Source organism: Amblyomma maculatum, chromosome 4, assembly GCF_055883805.1.
Source record: "Amblyomma maculatum isolate TAMU_Amacu chromosome 4, ASM5588380v1, whole genome shotgun sequence".
NCBI lineage: Eukaryota > Metazoa > Arthropoda > Arachnida > Ixodida > Ixodidae > Amblyomma > Amblyomma maculatum.
The window spans coordinates 110,367,823-110,383,223 of NC_139347.1; the positions used below are offsets into that span (position 1 = coordinate 110,367,823).

Sequence of the window (15,401 nt, forward strand, 5' to 3'; positions counted from 1 at the left end):
CGAATAACTAAGCAAGGGTAGCGCGCTCTTTATTTTTAAGGGGAAAGTCTTTCTAGGCTCATGGAACGAAATTTCATGCGCATGATGTGCACGGGATCTGTGCGTCGAGTCTGTGCATAGAATGTGTACGTTGATGTGTCACTTGTCAGTCATACTGTTGACGTCATCAGAGAAATAAAAACCCTGCCTCCACCGGGAATTGTACTCCCAGCCCTCGGATCCCCAGCTGAGTGCTTTAACCAATTGCGTCATGCCTGGGATCGTGAAACGCAAATAATAATTCTTCCTGTCGGCCTCTACGATCATGGTGGCGATGACAATGAAGCTGTAATTAGTGATAATGATCGTGATGACGATGACGGTAACAATAATAATAATGAGATCAAACATGATGCAACGTGTGCAGCAGCATTTCTGCTCTGTACATTCTACAGTGCTCTCGGATTTTTTTTTTATTTTAGCTTGCACTCTGCCTTCTTACGAAGATCTTGACTGAAACATAAATTTGAGCTGAGTTTCTCAGTGTCTACATCAAGACATTTATTACGGGCAAGAACGTTCAGTTCTTTAGAGGTCCAAGCATCTATACTATACATTACCCGTCACGGTGATTTTGCCGGCTACGGAGCTTGCCATTAGGTGACCCGTGAGGCGATGCCGCGTCCTGCACCGGTAGCTCCGGTCGGCGTCTTCCGGCATTGCCTTGTACACCAACAATTCTCCGCTTTCTAGAAGAGAGTAGCGGTCTTCTGCCAGGGGAAGAAGAAAATACGAAAGGATGCATCTCGTTAAGTAAGCAATCCTCTATTCCCGAGGAAGTGAAATGGCATATTGTGGCATTTCAAAGAGTCATTTAAATAGGTTTACTAGAAAAACAGCACGCAGCCTGGTCAACAGTTGATTTTTGTGTGTGTTCTCCCTTAAATAGCAAGAAATATGCCTGATATAATTATTAGCATATTTCACTACTCTAGGGATTAGAATGTCCGTTGTAGTACGCTTTGTATTCTGAGTATAAATAAATAAATAAGGGTCTGATAAGTCCAATGAATGAATGAATGAATGAATGAATGAATGAATGAATGAATGAATGAATGAATGAATGAGGCTCTGTAAAAGCTCAACGTCGTGATACATACGGTCAAGTAAAAGATATTTGTACTATTTTTTACTGTCAAATTCATAATGTCATTGATGATATCCCGTGTCCTAGCGATGGCTGTTCGGAATTAACAAACTCTAACATTAGCATTGTTTACAATTAAACGTGGACGAGCTTACACAACCAACTTCGTAATGAAATAGGATAATGCGAATAGGTTAATGTTTACATACAACGAAAACGTGCCTAAGCACTTTCAAATCGGTTAACGAAACGCAACATCGTGTTGTCTTGTTTTTATATTGGAAAGTACATACTAACTGATCCAATTCTTAGCAGTAGCATTCGGTGAAATATTAAAGCTCTATATAGAGGAAGCAAGAAAGAAGCCAGCTTAAAGTCTGCCACTTCGCTGCTCTGAACCCTGATGATCGGCATCTCGGTAATATCTCCTAACCAAACAACCTTCTACTTTTCTTCGCATGTTACAATAATGAACATTAATATTACTGCTCTTCGCCAACAACTTCAAGATTTCCCCGTGGCCAGAACAGTTGCCTATTTCTGCAAGAAAAGTTATCGAATGTAAACATGGTCACAGTAACCGCAGATGCTGTTTCGTAAAAAACATTTTTCTCTTTAGAAACCTCAACACAAGAAAATATTGTTAAAGGACTCCCATATAGCCCCACATGAACACTTTTCTAGGGTGAAGTGTGCAGGTTCTAACGCTCCACTGCGTAGAATATAGCCACTATCCATTGCCTACATAAGCCACGTCTTGAGCGATTATGGCTACGACTCTCCGACTTGAAATCCGAAGTCAGAATAAAGAACCTAACTTTTTCCCTTTATTTCGGTAGCGCTCAAGTTAAGGGCTTCAAGCATGTAAAGACCCTTAAAGATCTTCATTGCCGCCTTTTTCTTTGGCAGAACTCGCCTATGCATTAGGTTAGAATTTCTCTCACAAAGATAACACGTTAGCTGCAGACAGGTATCTCTGAAAGGGAAAATGTTTGGGCGTGTTGGTTCATCGTCAACAAAGTAAAGCGCAAAAAAATGGCAAAGCACGAGGTGAGGACAGGACCAGCGCAGCAGACATATTTGAGCGAAAGACGTAATTGAGCGATATTATCATAGTGCTTTACTCTCGTCACGGTCAGCAATGATAGGTTGGAGGGCAGGACCGCTTGACCCCTGATAAGCGTAAGTACTTATTTTATATCCCGGCATACACCGCAATTAACCGAGGGTTCTTAATGCTGGAGTAGTCGTGGAAATGGCTGCGGTATGAAATACATTCAGCAACAGATTTGTTAGAGGGCGAACAATGTAAAGCCATGACTTTCAAAGCAGCGTCTTTAAATATAAGAATGTTCATAATGTCACTGCGAGTATTTATTCTGTTGTTGTCAGCACGAGCAACTGCTGGGACGTTTTCCTTAAGGCAGACACCCACAACATAATAGCTCTCCCGGGTCCGTGCGACATGCCTTGCTGAACGAAAGAGGGCAGCCAAACGCGACGATATCACAAAAGCAGGCGACACCATAGGGGCGATAGGCAGGCGCCAGGAACGTGCTCCGCACGCACGAAAGCGGCTCGCTCGCGTGAATGACGTAATTGAGCGGTAGTCGATAACGGCAACACAGGCTGAGCGCGAAGCGGTGTGCCCAAGTAGAGGCTCGGTTTCACCACCCACAATACCATGACCCTCCGTAGTACCATGACCCTGCTTACCCAAGCGGCGTATCAGGCAGAACGGCTTGGCGATACCTACGCACTAGTGCGCAGGGTACCCCAAAAATGGAGGTGTTTGCCGCTAATGAAGTTGCCTTGCTTAGAGACCCACTATAGATAAAAGTGAAGATAAGTGAAATGCTTCGCAACTTATTTGAGCTGAAGTGCGCGTCTTCGGTGACGGCATAAGTTCGACAAAGTCAAGCTGTGACCTGGTCCGTTGTCCGTGATCTTCAAGTCACGCTATTCTTTTCACATAATGGCCTGCCAGCTCGCCCAAGCGTTAGTTTTGACGGTATGTGCGCTCTGCTAAGGCGTGTTATAGTATATATGTGGTGGGTTATTAGATCTAGAATGTTATCTTTATAAATGTTCCTTATGTTTCTTTAAGCTATGATATTGTACGTTAAGTTACGACGCGTTAACTGAGGTTTTACTAAGTGGTAACATTGTGTTGGTTTTAAAGCGTCGATGCAACGGACTATAAAGAAGCAACACTGAATAGCATCGGATCTATCTCATATGCTTCTGCTTTTTTCTTGCGCACTGATACACGCAAGTCGCGAAGATGTTGAGGGTGCCTCTACGCAAAGTATTCGACTACGAATCAATTGCACAACGCCAGACCGTCATAGCCATCGCAGGGGAGAACAAAATTTATGGGGCACGCAGGTGCTCCGGTTTTAAGGATATGCAGCGATAGCTATAGTGACCCGAGACATAAAGCCTCGCTTTAGTCAAGTCGTATGGAGGTGTGCCTGCGTGGACCAGGAGCAGCTATCTCCAAGAGCTCTCAACAGGCTGATTCTTTCCAACCATCATGCCTCAAATCAACATCCCTAAAGAATCAGTACTCGCCCATGTCAGCTGCCAGTTACCATCTGCCAGCGCCACGCCCGGATATTTTGCTCACGACGCCGACGACCTATTTGTAGGTTGACGCTATAGGTTAGAAGGGCGAGCTGGGGAAACTGAAGGATTGTTAGTAGGCAAGCCATCTTGCCCTGACGAGCAGTTTGAAAATAATTTTGTATCTGGACACTTTATCAAAATATTTGTCAGCAAGCTGAGAAGGCCACTCCCTCTCTCTCACTCTGATACTTGTGTAGATTTGAGCTTCTAGATCATGCAGACTGTTTATGGAACGAAAAGCGAGGTTGGCATTCAGTTGAACGCCATTTAAGAAAATTATGACGCAAATTACTATAACGAATATTTCTGTGAAGATGCGAAATAAGTGAGGAAAGAATAAGGTGCAGTGAGCTTTTACAATGTAGGGTGAGGGTGAGGGACAGTATATGGTGTATGAGCCCTTTGTAGTATCGTAGAGTGAACTAAAGGAGAACAGTTAATCACTTCTCTGGGCCCATACACACCGTGACAGTTGGAAGGGGGGCTGACCTGCGACAGGCCTTCTTGACTAACTTGGCGGAACTATGGAACAGCTAGATATTTGCCGAACGCTTCATTCACTACCATCGAAGGTTAGTGTGGCCAGAGTGTAGGCTGCTCTTTATGAATGCTTACAAGGCATGGCTAAATAATCACCAGATTTATTTTATTACTGTTACTGTGAAAACGCGGCTCCACTCGTCTATCGCCTTCGTATGAGCAAAATATGTGTGTTTCCCCCAAGCACCAAAAGAGGTTCACGAAGTGCGCGGTCCGTGTTGTGCGTGGTCATGAAGAAATTGCACATTGGGAAAACTTGCTAATGTCTAAAGGAACGGCTCAGAGAGCACGGAAACTGCTGTCGATTAGGTGCAAGAAGCAACCTCTCCTTGCATGTAAAAAAAATCACAAAGCTGTTCATCTTTATTTTACCGCGCCAGAATAATTGGCAGGGGAAAACCAGACAGAATACCCGCTTCTCGAGGTATTTCTAGTTAAAGTGAGTGAACTGAATTGAGTATGCGATTTCTCGGTAGTTATCACCGAGAAAGAGTGCCGTTTGCTATCTGGTGGTTGAATTACGACCTCACTTTGTTTTTTTTTTTCTATGTACGCTTGAGCAAGATGGGGATAAAAAGTACGGGGTTGTGCCAGCAATAAATTGGTTGTAAGTCCGTCGATTTGTGTGTGTGTGTGTGTGTGTGTGTGTGTGTGTGTGTGTGTGTGTGTGTGTGTGTGTGTGTGTGTGTGTGTGTGTGTGTGTGTGTGTGTGTGTGTGTGTGTGTGTGTGTGTGTGTGTGTGTGTGTGTGTGTGTGTGTGTGTGTGTGTGTGTGTGTGTGTGTGTGTGTGTGTGTGTGTGTGTGTGTGTGTGTGTGTGTGTGTGTGTGTGTGTGTGTGTGTGTGTGTGTGTGTGTGTGTGTGTGTGTGTGTGTGTGTGTGTGTGTGTGTGTGTGTGTGTGTGTGTGTGTGTGTGTGTGTGTGTGTGTGTGTGTGTGTGTGTGTGTGTGTGTGTGTGTGTGTGTGTGTGTGTGTGTGTGTGTGTGTGTGTGTGTGTGTGTGTGTGTGTGTGTGTGTGTGTGTGTGTGTGTGTGTGTGTGTGTGTGTGTGTGTGTGTGTGTGTGTGTGTGTGTGTGTGTGTGTGTGTGTGTGTGTGTGTGTGTGTGTGTGTGTGTGTGTGTGTGTGTGTGTGTGTGTGTGTGTGTGTGTGTGTGTGTGTGTGTGTGTGTGTGTGTGTGTGTGTGTGTGTGTGTGTGTGTGTGTGTGTGTGTGTGTGTGTGTGTGTGTGTGTGTGTGTGTGTGTGTGTGTGTGTGTGTGTGTGTGTGTGTGTGTGTGTGTGTGTGTGTGTGTGTGTGTGTGTGTGTGTGTGTGTGTGTGTGTGTGTGTGTGTGTGTGTGTGTGTGTGTGTGTGTGTGTGTGTGTGTGTGTGTGTGTGTGTGTGTGTGTGTGTGTGTGTGTGTGTGTGTGTGTGTGTGTGTGTGTGTGTGTGTGTGTGTGTGTGTGTGTGTGTGTGTGTGTGTGTGTGTGTGTGTGTGTGTGTGTGTGTGTGTGTGTGTGTGTGTGTGTGTGTGTGTGTGTGTGTGTGTGTGTGTGTGTGTGTGTGTGTGTGTGTGTGTGTGTGTGTGTGTGTGTGTGTGTGTGTGTGTGTGTGTGTGTGTGTGTGTGTGTGTGTGTGTGTGTGTGTGTGTGTGTGTGTGTGTGTGTGTGTGTGTGTGTGTGTGTGTGTGTGTGTGTGTGTGTGTGTGTGTGTGTGTGTGTGTGTGTGTGTGTGTGTGTGTGTGTGTGTGTGTGTGTGTGTGTGTGTGTGTGTGTGTGTGTGTGTGTGTGTGTGTGTGTGTGTGTGTGTGTGTGTGTGTGTGTGTGTGTGTGTGTGTGTGTGTGTGTGTGTGTGTGTGTGTGTGTGTGTGTGTGTGTGTGTGTGTGTGTGTGTGTGTGTGTGTGTGTGTGTGTGTGTGTGTGTGTGTGTGTGTGTGTGTGTGTGTGTGTGTGTGTGTGTGCGTGCGTGCGTGCGTGCGTGCGTGCGTGCGTGCGTGCGTGCGTGCGTGCGTGCGTGTTTGTCTTCGCCCTGCGTCTTTTTTTCGTTGGCGCGTATTTTTCTAGTAGACATGAATCGATTGGCCCTCATTCACCCTTATGGTTACGGTTGGCCGCGTATTTTAAAACGACCACCATGTGCGGCCATGTGTTGCTCTCCGTGTTCAAAGACGACAGGCGCTGTATTTTGTGAACTTTCAAAACTGCAAATTTGCTTGGATCGCTGAGTGAGAGCACATCATGGCGGCTTGTCATGGCGTCGAATTTATAACTAACTGCATGGATCATCGCTGACCACTTAGCCGGTATCACTGAACGCGCTATGCGACTACGCCAAGCCGTCGACCTGTACTTGTGCCTCTTCTGAAATTGCGAAGCCCAACTCGTGGATGTTGAATGAAAAGCCATATAATACATTCTACTACTAAGAGGGGTCTCAAACAAAATATAATGTACGTAGCCAAGATTGCTAGTTTAGGAGGTGAACTAGCGAAAACTGAATGCATTAACGGCTAAAAGGTCTGAAGTGGCATTCCTGGTTTGGCGTCCACATGGCCTTCGTGAGCCTCCAGCATGCCTGATTTGGTCTTTCTGCGCTACAGCCTTCTCTTGTGGCGTTTACATCAGTCACGTCCCTACTCCGGTTCAAGAACGCCATGCTTAAACGCAGTGGAGTCATTCGCAAAGATGCACTTTTATTGTCCTGGGTAGAATTTATAGTAAAGCGTTTTTGAAACATTGGCAGACCCGCCTATACATCACGGCTACAAAGTACAGAACAAGGCTCTCTACAAAGCGCTTCAAATCTATTTCTGGGTATGTGACAGCACACTAAGCACGTGGCTACTGAACGTTTTAGAAACGCTTCAGACACCGTGATTAAAGTTCCTCTTCTACATTTTCATTGACGACCATGCAAACCTCTACTCCCACCTCCATGCGCGGCACCGAATACGCTTCAGAGCGTGAACTTATAAGATAGGCAACTACGCGCCGCGGTAACAAGAGGGTTGCAGGCGAGCATTACTTTTCTGGCAGTGTACCCTGGAAGTCACAATTAAAGAATAAGATTGTCTCAATATTATCGGTGAAACAAAAATGGAAGGGTAAATAACACAGAAAATCAGGACAGTGAACGCAAGAAAATTTTAAAATGCAACAGATACGGAGCTGTGCAAGGTTTGTTCTAAGGTCGACGAGTTTGTGATCAGGTGTTGGGTTCTATGCGCGGCTCGTTACCTAAATATAATTGTGGCTATTCGAACCTTCTGACGAAAATAGCTTGTTAATATTCTGTCTCGAATTGCGACTCCTATCCAGTCTGCGCCTACAGCCGTTGGTTAAGAGAAATGCGATTATGATTTAACTATTCACCTATCTCTGGACAAGCGCCAAAGTGAAGGAACAATATCATTAGCAAGTGCATATAATATTAAGCCATGGTTTTTTGCAGCTACTCATGTGATAGGATTGAGATATCAACACTTTCTGTGTTCATTGTATTTCCGGCGCTTACTCACCGCAAAACTAAGTTAAGGATTAGATTGCTTTACGGATAGTGGCTTCTTGAATGCTGTCTTAGATTGATCGTTGTGTCAATTACGCCTTTCGGCCTGCTCAGACGATCACCAAGCTTATCAGAGAGTGTTTTTAGAATGTCGTCTTATTTTCTTCTGTGGATTCCTCCTTTCGGCGTGCTCAACCATAACAAAGCTTTTGACAGGGCTTTTGGCGAAGTGATCATAAGCTTTACTCAGGAATACGTCCTGGACTACTTTTTCAATTTCTGTCACATCTATAGACATATGTCAAACTTATAACTATATGACTATAGGCACAAACGGTTACATGTTCAGCTAGCAGGCACATACTCGAGAAACACTAGTTGCAGTTCGCACAAGACTGATGAGTGAAGAGCTGAACGATGTACCAGTGTCCCATTGCCCACAACGTAATCATAAGAAATTATTTTATGAGGACTGTGACTTCTAAAGTTCTCGTACTGGTGCAATAAGAGACACATCAAGGAATATATTTTCCACCGGTGAAAACTCAGCAACCGAGAAGCCCTTTGCTTCTTTCTCTAACTTATACACTAAACACATAGTTACCTGATTGCGAAATTTCTTGGTTGAGTTTGAACACCATTTTTAATGCAGGACATACTACTTGCCTTTGTTTCCAGAAGCATTAATGGTGAAGCCGTCGTCACGTATCCAGGCATCGACCAGCGTGTATTGGCGGATGTAGGACGGCACGTGACACTTAAGCACGGCGGTGTTGCCGCGTATAACGAAGCCGTCATACACCCGAGGCTCATAGTGGTAGTCCACAACTGCGAAGAAGACAGAATGAGATGGCAGATATAGTTTTATTGTTGTCCCTTTCCATTCATGTAAATTAATAAGAGATGAATACATTTATCGCGTGTGCTGCCGCCCGAGCGTTTCCGTGATGCATGCAAAAGCACTCTTTTGCTAACGGGGATGGGTTTCCACTTTTATATAAGCTTAAGTTTCAGTACTTGAACAAATTGTTTCATTAATTAGAAGATTGTGAGAAACATTTGTAGAACGCATAGTTATCTTTTACTTTGCTCATTAAACTGAAAGTCTCTCGGGTATTCGGCAGTCAATATGTCCGTGCTTCACAATAAAAGAGTAGGTTATCCTTTTAACCGCAGGTACTTCGTCGCAAATCACCCTTACTTTCAAAATATAAGTCAATTGGCAATTTTCCTAACGTAAATAGTGCGGTATAATGATTCGAGAATTATGACAAATAATAAATGATTACTGAAAACTGAAAGCCCGCGAAACATACTCACGCATGTAAAATACATCAGTTCCAGAGGCAATAAACTGTAGTCCTACCTATTGCCGCTTTACTATTTTGACAAGAACTTCAATAGACCATAGCTGGTAATTATTTGGTTGGACGCTCTAAAGACTGATTATAAACAACAATTAGCAAAAGAGAGGAGACTGAGGCAAGTGAAAGCAAAGGGTTTTTTTTTTTGCTCGTAATCTGTTAAGCATTGGTGCTGCTGTGTAATTTTTCAGTGCGTTTTTTAGCTTCAGAGTGTGCGCTCCAAGCCTTCTTGAATAAATATGTTTAAAAGGGTAGCATCTAGACACCAAGGAAGAAGTGATATATTTGTTCGAGCACATGTGAAAAATATATACATTTTTGGAATCTCCATCCAACATTATGCACTTGGCATTAAAACAGCAATGATTCTGATGCTTTAGAACAACGTTCAACCCATACTTATTTCATCCTTCACACTGAGCTATCCACGTGACAGACATCACAACATACATTTATTGCTTTTCAAAAGAAATTCCGTTTTCACTTGAAATCTTTTCCTGGCTCATGTGTAACGTCACTAGAACGGGTCGCCAGTGTCCCGGCAGTGTGTGTCGTAGTGTGTGTATACAGAGCCTGTCATCAAAGCGTGTCACACGAATTGTGAAAACTCCATGGGTGAATAATAATCATAAATGGTATCCATTCTACTTAATACATGACAAATTAGATGATGACTTTCAAATTTGTATGGTTCACCAGCAAAATGTGGCCCCTTGTACCTCCAAAAATTGGTCTGGCCCGTATTATGACCAGGTCAGTGGTGTGCACCAAATGATTTTGGTTTGCGAAAAAAATTTAGCCTCCTGGATTCCCGATATACGACCTAGTCAGAAATCGACCTGAAATGATTTTTTACGTAATTCCGGCACGGCCAGTAATGTGATGAACGCCAAACTCATGGGGACCACCCACAAAGTTTGGCCTCTGTGAATCCCGAATTTGATGTCTTCCAAATTTGATCAAAATTTGTCTCCAACATAATTTGAATATGAGCAAATCTGTGGCGAAGTGCAGGTTTAGGCGAGCTATCCTCAAAATTATGTCCCCATGGACCCAGAATAATGGCTTCATCTGAAGCAGACCCAAATGTTTGCCTAACCCAAATTGAGTTTGGCGAACATAGTTGCGAGTTGTACATTTAGGTGGGCCACCACTGAATTTTCTCCCTGCTCGACCAAAGTTGTACGTCGTTCGAATTTGATCAATATAAACAGCAACAAAACAACCGTTGTGAGCAACGAGACACAGAAGTGATTACGGAACTGGGCACGGAACTAACAATGCTTTCGCTTTTCTGGGCGTAAGAAGATAAGAGTGTACCCTTGTATTTTAATATGGTATTCTCGGCATCAAGAAGACGCTCAAAACGTACTGGCATGCCCGTTTTGTTTCCTATTCAACTAATTATCCATTGCATATTATCATTAGAATGTCATTACAAATGCTGACTCACTATGGCGATTTCATCGAAAATGGCAAATTGCAGCAATAAAAATGTTATGTAGTATAAAGCATGCCCTTAGTGTGACATGAAAAAGAACTTTTAAACATTTTCTCCTGGAAAGCATTTCCCTGTGCAAAATGAGAGCCTGCTTATTTTCCATTTGACATCGTGTTTGCCAGAGCTTCTCAATCCACAGAGGCAACAAAATAAAAAGAGTACGTCTCTTGTGTGCATCTTACGCTTAAGCTTCGAAAGGATATGCCTGGTTTGCTTTGATGACTTCATATCCCGGACTGCTCACAGGAGTGCGCTAATGGCACAATAATGAGAGATTAGCCGAGCTTTGATAGCTACCTCGTGCTATGGTCTTTCCAATTGTGATGTGTGGATGCGAGAGTATGACTGTGAAGAAGGCTAACCGCCGAAGAATTGACGCGTTTGAATTGTGGTGCTGGCGGAGACTCTTGAGAGTTCCTTGAACTGCCAGATGACCAAATCAGTCGATATTGTCGGTGTGACATGAAAAAGAACTTTTAAACATTTTCTCCTGAAAAGCATTTCCCTGTGCAAAATGAGAGCCTGCTTATTTTCCATTTGACATCGTGTTTGCCAGAGCTTCTCAATCCACAGAGGCAACAAAATAAAAAGAGTACGTCTCTTGTGTGCATCTTACGCTTAAGGTTCGAAAGGATATGCCTGGTTTGCTTTGATGACTTCATATCCCGGACTGCTCACAGGAGTGCGCTAATGGCACAATAATGAGAGATTAGCCGAGCTTTGATAGCTACCTCGTGCTATGGTCTTTCCAATTGTGATGTGTGGATGCGAGAGTATGACTGTGAAGAAGGCTAACCGCCGAAGAATTGACGCGTTTGAATTGTGGGGCTGGCGGAGACTCTTGAGAGTTCCTTGAACTGCCAGATGACCAAATCAGTCGATATTGTCGGTCATAAACCCTTACTGCTCATTGGAGGGTCAAATTCTAAAGTTAAAGCTCAGCTACTTCGGTCATCTGATGAGAAGAGAGGAGTCGCTGGAGAAAGATTTGATGTTGAGAAAGGTTGAGGGTCACCGGAGAAGGGGTAGGCAGCGAACGCGATGGTTAGATGGCATCCTAGATGCGCTGCAGATGAAGTTATTGATGTTAGCAAGATAGAGATCAGAAAGCGGGACGTGATATGGTCCATAGGGTCAGGAAGAGTCGGACACGACTGAACGACTGAACTGAACTGATATCTAACTTAACGAAGATAAGAAAAAGCCCGCGTGTCTATCTGTTGTGAACGCAAAGTAGACGGCGGAGAGAAAGGCCCTCTATTCTTTTTCAGTGATCGCCGCAATTCTTTGACAGTGAGGCTCAGCGAACTAGATAACAAATGCATATCTTAGAGAAAGGGCACATGACTGAGAAAACAAATATACAGTGTACGAAGACACAGACATTTATGATAACAGTGATATTTATCCTGGCATATAGTTCGCGGTTTTCATGTTGATGGCCCCTGCAGAAAACTCTCGATGTCAAGCACAACTCCCTATGAAATTGAGGCTGCACTTTTATCACGCAGTACCCTTACCTTACCCTTATCCTTACCCATAAAAAATTGCTTTTTACATTGATCAGCTCGAAAAAACATCCTGAAGGCCTTCCATGGGGCCAGTAGCTGTTTGCTTGCATTGTGTTTATCTTTTAATGAGCCCTTTACTTCGCCTACATTTGCTTTGTGATAAACGTAATGAAGGCCTAGAACCAGTAGCCTCTAAGTTGAGGATAACTTAAAAGGCTATCACTCAGCCCTCATCCTCCACGTTAGATCCCACTTTACGTAACACTCGCGGTAAAAGGGACATCACCGCGTCCATCACTATGGGCGGAGATGGACTGCCGAGCAGTTTTAAGGATGTGTTATCATCCTCATCATCATCATCGTCGTCATCAGCCTGACTATACCCGGTGCAGGGCGAAGGCCTCTCTCATATTTCACCAATGAACCCGGTTCTGTGCTAGCTGCATCCACTTCACCCCTGCGAACTTCTTAACCTCATCTGCCCACCTAACTTTCTGCCGCCGCCTGCTACGCTTTCCTTCCCTTGGAATCTAGTTTGTTACCCTAAGCGACCATCGGTTATCCTCTCTTCGCATTACCTGCCCTGTCCTGCTCATGCCCATTTCTTCTTCTTGATTTCCACTAGAATGTCAGTAACTAGATTACAAAATGCATATCTGCACCTTCCCAATCTGCACGCTTCCTATCTCTTAATGTTACCCCTACTATTTGTCGTTCCATAGCCCTTTGCGTTGCCTCAACTTAAGTAGAACCCTCGACCTTGGTTAGTTTCCACGTTCCAGCCCCATAGGTGATTACAGGTAAGATGCAACTGTTGTATACCTTCCTCTTGAGCGATACTGGTAAGCTACTAGTCATAATCTGCGAGTGCTTTCAAAATGCGCTCCATCCCAATCTTATTCTTCTTGTTATTTCCTTTTCACGGTCCGGATCTGCGCTTACTACCTGTCCTAAGTAGACATATTCGCCTACTACTTCCAGTGCTTCGCTACCTAACGTAAGCTGCTGTTCCTTCCCGAGGCTTTTGAACGTTACCTTACTCTTCCGCATATTGATTTTCAAGCCTACCTTTCTACTTTTCCTGCCTAGGTCATCAATCATTACTTGCAGTTCATCGCCCGAGTCACTTAGCAAGACAATGTCATCAGCAAATCGCAGATTACTGAGGTATTATTTATCTACCCTTATCCCTTACTGCTCCTTTCCAAGGATGTGTTATACTTCTAAATAAATACCTAGCAAACAGAGGATTTAACAGCCGTTGGTGCAGTTCAGTATTCAGAAAGCCTGACCCGAAAATACGAAGTGCTGACCTCGACTACCACCAGCAACATGCGTCTTTTCCCTAGGATTTCACACCAATGGTCGTGAGGATACCCTTTTGAATACCTTGTTATGAGTCCTATTAGTCATCTCTCTTACGAACGGAAAACTAACATTCAGAATAGTTGTACCGCCGATTATGAGGCTCTTCGTGGTATTTATAATGTTCCATTTTCGCACTTGTCCAGGATCAATTACCACATGCCAAAGTGTCAGTGTTCATTTCGTAATGACCGCGGGTTTATGCTCGTTCGTCTTCTTACGTTCTCCAACCAAAAAGTTTTCTTAATTAACGACACATGTCTTCATTCCACGGAACACTTAAGTGACCCGCGGAACGTACTGATAGTTCGCTTCACTCCTATTTCCTGCAAAACTAATACCTTGTTTCTGAGACTACAGCGCCGATTTTACCTGCGCAGGCCAAGTACGCCTACTATTTAACGCAATAGTGCGAAAATACTTCGCTTACTTCAAAAGTTTATTGCTTTGAAGTATTATATTTACTTGTTATTAGTTATTTTTACAAAATCTAGTGTTTCTGACAAAATGCGCAAGACCCGTGAAATATGTGTCTATTGTATTGGAGTATAACTTCTGTAATTGTATAACTTCTTGAGGAAATGCGCACAATTCTTTCTGTACCATGTGGGCTATGCTGTTATTTTTATTGTTACTGGTTACAATCGCTGCACTAATTTATATTTACATCGACTAGTTATTTCCGTCTGGGATATGCAGAGCTGTTTCTACGGCTTTTAGACCGAATCCTTTTCAGTCTGCGGGTATAAGAGCATCAGTTGAACGTAAGGCAGATGACTAATGTTTAAACAGTTGCATAAAGCAAAGGTAAATGTAGCATGCTGTGGGACTGATAAAGAAGCGAAGGTTTTCCATAACAACTTTAGTTACATGCCTACTTTGAAATGCGGGGTAGTTTATTTTCTCAGGTTGGTGTGTTGGAATTATTAATCTTCGTGCGATACGACGAGACACACACCAAGTAAAAAACAAAAACATAAGAGACGGAGAATTTAGCGTGCTTGAGCCAAATTCAAATTAGTTGTCATCATCATCATCATCATCATCATCATCAGCCTGATTATACCCACTGCAGGGCGAAGGCCTCTCCCATATCTCTCCACTTAACCCGGTTCTGTGCTAGCTGCATCCACTTGACCCCTGCGAACTTCTTAATCTCATCCGCCCACCTAACTTTCTGCCGCCCCCTGCTACGCTTTCCTTCCCTTGGAATCCAGTTTGTTACCCTCAGCGACCATCGGTTATCCTCTCTTCGCACTACATGTCCTGCCCATGTCCATTTCTTCTTCTTAATTTCCACTAGAATGTCGTTAACTTGAGTTATTTCTCTGACCCACTCTGCACGCTTTCTATCTCTTAATGTTACCCCTACCATTTTTCGTTCCATAGCCCTCTGGGTTGTCCTCAACTTAAGTAGAACTCTCTTGGTTAGCCTCCACGTTTCAGCCCCATAGGTGAGTAGTTGTAACAAATTAGTTGTAACACCCTTTTTATCGCTATTTTCCTTGGCTTAGCCATTGTATAGCTGAATTTGTTCTGCTGGTTTATGGCAAGGATTTGCGCCGGCTTTGCTGAACCGTTTTCTTGCCACATTTTGCGTGTTTTCACTTATTCTCCTTTTTCAGGCTCTTTTTCCCTTCAGACATATTTTCAGGTCACTCGACTCAAATTAGAGTAGCCTCCTTTGTTTATTTTCATTTTGTGGGATCAAGCATTCCTCTAGAGAAGAGTCTTGTGTCCCAGTGTCAATCATGAGTACACCTCGCGCGAAGACACGGCACGACCGAAGCAGACAAAGCTCTTATAGGAACTGAAAGCTGTGCACAATGGTGCCTTCTTTAACTGGCTTTGCTTGGCAGAAGAACGACAACTGCACATTGAAATGG

At 43.7% G+C, this 15,401-nt stretch overlaps 1 protein-coding gene across 1 annotated transcript in view; it reads right to left on the bottom strand.

The window, feature by feature from the left end:
* LOC146191940 (cell adhesion molecule Dscam1-like) overlaps window positions 1-15,401 on the bottom strand; it is a 135,966-nt gene that overhangs the window by 71,622 nt on the left and 48,943 nt on the right. Inside the window, exons 5-6 of the mRNA XM_084600405.1 lie at window positions 8,441-8,602; window positions 600-749 (exon numbers count right to left, since the gene is read on the bottom strand). Of these exons, the coding sequence (XP_084456531.1) occupies window positions 600-749; window positions 8,441-8,602 (312 nt within the window). The remainder of the gene's footprint in view (window positions 1-599; window positions 750-8,440; window positions 8,603-15,401) is intronic.